Below are 8,799 nucleotides of genomic sequence, written 5' to 3'. Positions count from 1 at the left end.
CTGGGAACTGGGAACGGCCACCGCACCATCGCAATCCCACCTGCCTGTGACTAATCCTCTTGCCGTCTCCCGCTTCGGCCTAGCGCCATTCTTCCAGCAGCAGTCACCAGCGTCCGTTCTCCAACCCCTTTGTTCCAGCGCCACACTGCCATCTGTCGACTTGTTCAACCGACTGGCGCAGCTCCCGCGCTCGAACCTCTTCGACCTGAGGCCTTCACAAACACGTCCTTCTCCCCTCCGCTTCCAGCTCCCAGCTGCCGTCCTTGCTTCTCCACCAAACCTTTCCCATCCCGTCATCTGATTGCTTGGATCCTCCCAGCTCAATGCAGAACCGTTTGACGCTTGGCTTCCGTCGCCGGCCTACCCACCCTCTAGAGCTTTGAGCTTACATCGTCGACCTTGCTCCTCGTGTCGACAAGCTTCGTTGTGCCTGACCTTCCCGACTTCCACCTTACTCGAATTCGCCCTACATAAGGTTGGACGACGCACCAGATCACACCGACCGCGTGCCAACTATCGAACACCCTACAACACACAGCCCCCACGTGAAGCCCGGAAAATGGAGCTTGGAGCTGTAAACCTACCCACTTCCCTTGAAGACGTAAGGATCACGAAGCTTCCGCCTTCTGCGTTTTACATTGCGGACTTCATATCCGAGGAGGAAGAGCAGGCCATCTTGCAAAAGGTACGGAAGCCTTGACCTAGACCTTTACGCCAACCTCATAGCTGACCACTGCTGCCTTGCCCAACAGATAGCTGATGCCCCGAAACCCCGCTGGAAACAACTGACTCATCGCCGTCTCCAAACATGGCCGTCTGATCTCGTTCAGAACAAGCTGATCGATGCTCCATTGCCACCATGGCTACAAGAGCCCGTCGTCTCGCGAATTCTTTCCTTGCCTCGCGCCACTGCTCCTGATTCGTCCAACCTCTTCAGCGAAAGCCCTCACCAACGGCCGAACCACGTGCTGATAAACGAGTATCCTCCAGGAGTCGGAATCATGCCTCATAAGTTAAGTACATGGTAGGTTTACGCGTGAAGGCTCAAATCTCATAGTGTCTGCAGGATGGACCCGCCTATCATCCAGTAGTATGCACTGTCAGCTTGGGAGCAAGCTTGTGTCTGAATCTCTACCAAAGCAAAGAGGACGGTGCGTTGGATCCGGAGCCTGTGTGGCGCATTCTTCAAGAGCCCAGGAGCCTACTCATCACCACCGATGACCTTTACACCGATTATCTCCACGGCATTGCCGACACTGACGAAGACGTCGAGTTATCCGCCGATTCCATTGTGAACTGGGACTTGTTGCGATCCAAGGATCATTATGCCACCGGCCGAAACGTGCGCGCAACCAGAACAAGCCTCACATACCGAGATGTCATGCAAGTGTCGAAGCTCGGGGCCAAGTTTGGCCTGTTTGGAAAGAAGTGATATTGGCTCGAGTGAGTCTAGGAGAAGTCTAGAAGAGGAATGGAATCATTTTCCATTTGCTAGCCACCTTTTCGGCACCAAACTTTTGCGCATACCACTCCTTGGTTCCGTCGGCGGTTGTGCCGAGGTTTGCTACAATGAACCAGAAAGCACTGAGAAGCGTACGATTGATCCATTGGCCCTTCGGTGCGGCTGCGATGGCAAGTCCAAGATAAAGGAGGCACTCGCAGGTGTAATGAGGGCAGATGAGATATCGAAAGAGACCACGCTCAGGAAGCGAATACTTCTTCAGGCTGGCCAGGTGTTTATGGCACCAATTTTGCATCGTCCAGCCGTACAGGTACATGGCGACTCCGATGACCGACTGGAACGACAATAGGGCCTCCAGATTCCTCTCTGACGAAGCACGGAGGGCGGCTGAGGAAGTTAGTAGAAGCCGGTGATGATGCGGGCGAAGAGACTCGCCTGATCCATCAACCCAGACCGACACACTCATGCAGAGATAGAACCCTAGGCCTAGCAACCAATGGACAAACCACATTTTGGAAGATCCGGGCTTCATCACAAAGAAGCACTCATAGAGTCTACGTGAGCCTTGCAGCGCCATCAGTGCCCAGATGAGGATGGTCTGCTCGAGGCTCATGGCGGGACTTGCCGACTGCGCCTGTCTGGCCGCAATCAATCTGAGAAAGGGGCCGTCTCGTAGATACTCGAACGCCCAGAAGGCTGAGCCCGCGATCGAGGCGACGTAGAAGTGCATGAACCATGCGTGTGGGATCTGGCCGATGGAGGCGAAAGCTTTGACGAGGTCGTTGAACATGTTTGTGGCCTGCGGCCCGTCTCCCTTCGTCTGGTCATCGGTGGTGGCCGGCGAGCGTGCGCCGTAGTCGAGTATCGCGTGCTGAGCTGCCTTGGGTATCACTTGTATGGCCAGCACGGCGGCTGAGGAGAGGCCGAAGAAGACCTGGCACCATTGGGCCGGGGAAAGGGCCGAGGCGGCGGTTGTGAGGGAGTCCATGGTGATGCTGGAGGACAGGCCCTGGTCGTGATGCATGCAAGCCAGGATGTGTTGGACACAGTGTCGGGGTATGATTGGCACTGAGGTGAGATCCTAAGGGTGTCCCCGGATCATCGATCCCGCGGGTCCGGCTTTCTCCTCGGGCCAGGCCGTGCAGCTGCGCCCGCCCCCTCGAAGTGGAATATCAAGGTCACGCCCTCACCACGAAGAGCCCTGCCGATTGAGGCTGAAAAGCGCCCTCCCCCAACTACCGGCGCAAGGGACTTTTCAACCCGTGCATAAGCCTGCCGCTTCCCGCCGTGCTCCGCCCGCCGCCCGGCGAAAGTGAGGCTGCTGGAGGCAGGCTCTGTCGAGTAGAGGCAGGCTGCCGTGGAGGCGCAGCGCCCTGGATGCAGATGCAGGCAGCCAGGGCGCCTCACTTCATGTGGCAGACGGAGGCCGCAAAGACATGCACTTTACAGAGGTTTGGATTGCAGTGAAATAGGGGTTGTATTTAGCTGTGCCTGAGGCCCGGCCTCAGGTTTCTATGGCTCACTTGCGTATCCCCCTGATTATTGACCTGTGACAGGAAAGTTGCCTCTCTAATGGCTGCGAGTGTGAATGAAGTGTGAACTTGAGCCAGCCTGAAAACCGCCCATGTAGGTGCCCATGCATATCTTTTCACCCCTTGTGAAGTTGGTTGTCCGGTTGCAGAGCCTGATCCATTTTCGGCGTGGCGACGTGGTCTGAGGCGGGCTGCCTCGCGTCAGCCTCAGCGTGGTGCGCGAGTGTGGTTCGCAACCCTCTCCAAACTGAAGTATAAAGCAGGCTAGGTTTCCCTGTCGTGCATCCTCTTCTTCATCCCAACCACCACAATCGTAAACATCACTACCACCTATAGTCTTTCATCCTCTCAAGATTAGCTTACATATTCGTTCTTCATCCTACACAAGTGACTCTTCCCCTGCATTGGGGAAGGGGAGGGTAGGATGAATGTGAGTTGAGCGAGACAATGAGAGGAGGTCGGGACATCTTGGCGATCTGGAGGGATGTTTGGTTGAATGACGAAGTGTCGAGTTTATGGCTTGGAGGTGAAAGCGATCGTGGTATGAGGCAGGATGAGCGTCAGTCGGATATCGATATTAGTGACGTGATGGGTGATATGGCTTTGATATGCTTGTATATACAAGTAGATTGGAAGCCGTAAATATTTTCCAAGGTAGTGTCGTAGAAAGGCGTAGACTGAATGATCCTACAGTATGGTGGACATATCCGATAATATGGTTGTTGTAGATGAGTGTGGAAAGGGGTGAAGATAAGTATGAGAATAAACGATGCCATACATGTCATGATCAAGAAAAGATGATTCGCGTCTCCAGTCTGGCATCCTCTCCACTAGGGAGGAAGTTCCCAGGCAACACCACGGGGAGGTTTGGAGTCCGGCTTCGTTGCCCAGAGAAGTAGTGATGAGGCTCACCGGGGCCATAGCGGAGCTGAGGGAGGAAGGCCTCAGCAGGAAGAAGAGGACCGGGGGGAGAACCCAGCCTCGGGTAGGGAGAGAGAAGGAAGGGAGTGAAGAAGTAGTGATCAGGCTCACCGGGGCCATGGCGGAGCTGAGGGAGGAAGGCCTCAGCAGGAAGAAGAGGACCGGGGGGAGAACCCAGCCTCGTGGAGGGAGAGAGAAGGAAGGGAGTGTCCTTTGGACTTTGAGTAGTGCTGGCCTGGTGTGCTGATCTGAGTGGTGAGTGCTGTGAGGTTAGTATGCCCTATGGACTTTGAGTAGTGTTGGTCTGAGGTGCTGAGTGATGAAGCTGTGAGGTTAGTATGTCCTATGGACTTTGAGTAGTGTTGGTCTGAGGTGCCGAGTGGTGAAGCTGTGAGGTTAGTACGTCCTATGGACTTTGAGTACTGTTGATCTGAGGTGCTGCTGAGTGGTGAGAGTAGTGAGGCTGTGAGGTTAGTATGTCCTATGGACTTTGAGTACTGCTAGTCTGAGGTGTTGAGGCTGTGAGGTTAGTATGTCCTTGGGACTTTGAATGTTGCTGTAAAAGTGAGTGTGAGATGGGAGGGTGAAGGAGAGAGAGGGCGAATGAGATGAAGGATGAGAAGGAGAGATGGAGGATGAGAAGAAGAGATGGAGGATGAGAAGAAGAGACGGAGGATGAAGGAAGCCAGGGGAGGGGTGGGCTTTATAAAGATTGTGCCCCTCGCATCCATCACCTGCTTGCCTGAAACCCGAAGGGTGGACATAGAGGTGATGATGAAGGGTAGAGCACAGGAGTCACTGCCGAGGGCAGATGTGATCAGATGGGATGGAGAGAGAAGAAGAGATGGAGGAAGGGAAGGGGAAGGAAAGGGCTTTATACCTGATTGTGCCCCTCGCATCCACCACCTCCATGCCCAGCACCCGAAGGGTGGACAAAAAGGTGATGATGAAGGGTGGAACACATGAATCACTGCATAGAGCAGATGTGATCAGATGTAAAGATGGGATGGAGAGAGAAGAAGAGAAGGCTGGATCTGGGAGCGAGGATCCCATTATATGTGTTTTCCGAGAGGCCCTCGATCACTCGATCAACCTTGCTTGGTTTGTGATTAAGCTGATGACCTGGATAGTACTGCTAGTCATTTTGATGGCCTATCAACAGCCCGAGCTTGAACTCTCGCCGAAAGGTAGGTTATGAGAAAGCTCGGTTGTGTCAAAATGTACCCGGAGAGCTGCCTGTCCGGGTGAAAAGGAGTCGTACCTACCCAGTATTTGCATCACTTTAAGACCTTGACGTCGGATGCTGGGTCTGATTATCATAGCAGGACTGCGTTTGGAACGACGTCGAACATTCTCAGAGACGCGATGCCTGGAATTATGCTCGCTGCCAACATCGTGTATGGGCTACGGGTGGCTTTTTCGACACCGAAAGCCACACCCAAAGGTACCTTAAATGCCGGAGAAAGCCTTTGGTTCGGCGAACTCAGACCAGACCAAAGCATCTATGTCGGATATAGATGAGATAATACACGAACAGAACGAGACAGAAACCACTGGACGATGGCCATCATAGACACCTGAAGGGGTTTGTGTAGGTCATGACGAGAGAGCCTCTTGTGGTCTGTAGCGACCTGCTTTTGCGAAAATGGCAGCAAAGCTTAATTCAACTCGCCACAATAGGGCATAGTGTCAAAAAGCGTTCACGATGTTGACCTATTTAATTTTTCTTTTCATCAAGGATAGTGATGCTCGTGGATTTTTGGATTGAGCCTCAACCGAGATCTATATTCAGGACCGTCACTTCAGCACATGGGCAAGCCCTCAAAGACAGACCGACGACGTCGATTTCTTTGCGGGCATTCTGCCATTGAATGGATCAGCCGTAGGAAACGAAATGATTGTGTTTGTGAAGTCTTTGTTCCGCTGTTTGTGGCGACATCTACAACGGGTGAGCAGTCTTCAATCAGAGGATGTCTTAAGGTTGAGATCCTGAGAGTAGAATGAAGGCTGTTCAAAACCGGGGTGGTAAGACCGCAGACCGAAGGGCCAAGTTCATAGCCTTCACTCGCCCTCGCTTGTTCATGCGAGTCCTTATCCGCCAAATTTCTTTATAACCAACCATAGTTGCCCCCGAATAGTTCTTCAGCAATAGCTGGTGTTTTTGTCTGAGTTAGAAATACTACTCATGGAGTTACTGGCTTCTAAATGCTGAACCCAGCTCCAGTGACAGCAAGCCATGAGACAGACTCAAGCTACTTTAAAGCTTGGGCGTGGATATTCATGAAGTATCAACACCGGAACCGGAAGGACATTGAAGATTGACAAGAACACGAAGAGATTGGGACAAGATCTTTCCTTCGGAGGAATGAACACCATGCCGACGCGTAAGTTGATGAGCCTTGCCTATAAGGTATTTGTGCGTAAGCCAATATACCAGCCGAGATTATATTGCTGTCCCCAAAGCAATACATCTTGACAATTGAGGTGTCTTTTTATATTGTTTATGAATCAAACAAGAATTTCAATGGAGCTTTAGATATGTTGTAACCTATCTCAGAAGGCCACTGACAAGGAAAACAAGATATGCCTGCATATCTGAGTACTCTTGGGGAGATTGGTGAAGAGGACCTTTATGATAATGTCACCACACATTGGCCGACAAACGAGGAATTCCGAAATCTTAGTCGTCTAAAGCGACAGGCCAGTAAACATATCGAGGTTGAACTGAATAAGCAGGATATGTTGACGAACAACAACTCCGCAGCATGGTGAGCGATGGCGAAGGCCTCAGCAGCATGACACTCCATCTGAAGCCACAAATTTTATACCTTCCCTTTTTTCACGTGGAAGACGGATCAAGCGCGTGTTGAACAACAAGTCAGATCAGTCTACATAGCGGTCAAACTTAGAAATGCAGGCGTTCCACCACCCTCGGCGTCGACACGTCATGTCTTTGTTAGAAGATCTTGGTATCCCGATAATTTGCTACTTTGGAACCTCAACCATTACACTCACATACTCTCCAATCTGAGTATTGCAGGAGTATCAGAATAATTCGAGCTATACGTGGGAGATGGACGGCAGCGAGAGTTATGAGGTGACGCGCAAGCGCCACCCCATCACAACATCGGTTGACCCTGGAAAATCTCGTAGTACGTAGTTCGTCCTCAGTAAAACTGCCGCGGTGCCCCGTATCGAGGCAATCTATCTTTTCTCAAGCTACATGGTGCAGGCGGATAGTTATTAATACTTGAACATTCGGGCTGTTTCCAACGCACATGCTGCTTCCTAGGTATATATTTGACTTGGGGGACAGTCTTTCTTCTAGATGAGGACCAATTCAGTCTCTTCATGAACCGACGTTCTGACGTCTTACTGCCTAGAGTTGTGCGTAGCAGTGCAAATTTTAGACCGAGGGTGATCACGGCACAACGGCACCACTAACTCAGATTGTAAAGGTTGTAACATTAGCCACCGGGCTGTTGCGCATGACAAGAGATAGTACCTGAATAGCCACCAGAAACCGTCGAGAGAAGACGGCTGAACATGTGTCAATGATAGTGGACACCCCTAAGAAGTACTGAATCTTAGCAACTAACTTGTGACGAAACAGAGCTGTCGTAGGCATGTATAAGCCTGACGAATCTGTATGAGTCTGGGAAACAGGTGCCATTGGTGCTCAAGAAGTCATTGTGGCGATCTGGACAGGCTTTTATACGAATTCATCACTTCATAGAATCTGTCCTGTACCTTCATAGGACACCAAGGGCAGAGCTATGTGCGAGCTCACAGCCCAACAGAGGGCGCCTTTAATTTTCAGTTATTGTATAAAGTCGTGTTGATCATATCGATTGTGTCTTAATTCTGCCGAAAACAATTGCCTGGGATAGCATCCTGTTCTGTGCGCCAACACTTGGCTAACCGAATTTCCAACGTTGATTTGAGTATAGACCTGCTGCCTCCCGCAAACGAGAGGCGTCGCACAGAGTCGTATGTAAATTTGAATAATCAGAAAGAAAAGACGGACAAGAACGAGAGTTCTCGGCACTTCGGAGCTAGCAAGTTTGGGTGAAAGGGGGTGCAAGATCTCTGAAGCTGTTGAGCCATACTTGCTTTTGGAGCAACATGGCGTATACATCCAACCCCATCCCGAATAAATGCGTCTGTTTGTAAACGTCATCAGCAGAAGCATCTACCAAATCAGTAAGGAAATTTGCGCTAGACTGATTCACATGGTGGATAAAAAGATCATTGAGTGCAGAATTATGGCCGAACCCCATCGCCATAGGTCGAAATCTGGGCTTCAGTAATGGAACCAGGTATCTGCATCGACTGGCCATGAGCCACGGCCTGACGTCGTCGACGGCTATAGCCGCAACAGATCTACCCCGATCTAAGCTTTCTACGCCAAGGATTCTGAATTTGTGCACCCGAATCACCGTATTATACTGCCAACGATGACGGATCAAGGAACGTGCTTCGGAGGTTCCTCCTCTTCACCGACGAGTTTAGACAGCTTCCCGTTGAGCCATCTACCCGTTACGATGCCACCCTAGACACGTTTGTAAACGAACACTACGGCAGAATCAATTTGTCTTGAACAGCATTAGTCCCTCAACAAATGTCTGTCAATATATAGTTCAACCCCATACGCTTGTAGTCCTTCAGGCCTCGACATGCCATCACGGCTTCAAGCACGTGGCACGGCATCTAAGTGGCATTTAAAAGCCGCTGTGCTATCCTTCACTTCTGCGAAATGGTATAAAATAAGAATCATTGTGCTGTTAGTACTTATAAGACCAATTCAGGATGCTTTTGATGTTGCCTACTTGGCGGCAATTATTTGTTTCCCCACAGCTCGATCAGTTCCAGGCCGGCATCCGT

The 8,799-nt window shown here is 51.1% G+C and overlaps 2 protein-coding genes across 2 annotated transcripts; one reads left to right on the top strand and one right to left on the bottom strand.

Annotated features, from left to right (window-relative positions):
• Positions 1 to 559: 559 nt before the first annotated feature.
• On the top strand, positions 560 to 1,432 carry CGCS363_v006755 (Alpha-ketoglutarate-dependent dioxygenase alkB-like protein 6; the record flags this gene model as incomplete). Its single annotated transcript, XM_036638604.1, has 3 exons — positions 560 to 685; positions 753 to 1,024; positions 1,141 to 1,432. 3 exons carry the CDS (start codon positions 560 to 562, stop codon positions 1,430 to 1,432), a joined length of 690 nt encoding a protein of 229 aa, XP_036496082.1.
• Positions 1,433 to 1,460: 28 nt separating this feature from the next.
• On the bottom strand, positions 1,461 to 2,450 carry CGCS363_v006754 (Polyprenol reductase 1; the record flags this gene model as incomplete). Its single annotated transcript, XM_036638603.1, has 1 exon — positions 1,461 to 2,450. One exon carries the CDS (start codon positions 2,448 to 2,450, stop codon positions 1,461 to 1,463), a length of 990 nt encoding a protein of 329 aa, XP_036496081.1.
• Positions 2,451 to 8,799: the final 6,349 nt, after the last annotated feature.

This window comes from Colletotrichum siamense (assembly GCF_013390195.1).
Source record: "Colletotrichum siamense strain Cg363 chromosome Unknown KSG_Cg363_contig04, whole genome shotgun sequence".
NCBI classification, from domain to species: domain Eukaryota; kingdom Fungi; phylum Ascomycota; class Sordariomycetes; order Glomerellales; family Glomerellaceae; genus Colletotrichum; species Colletotrichum siamense.
The sequence above is the reverse complement of the archived record's forward strand: the minus strand, read 5'-3'. Positions and strand labels throughout refer to the sequence as shown.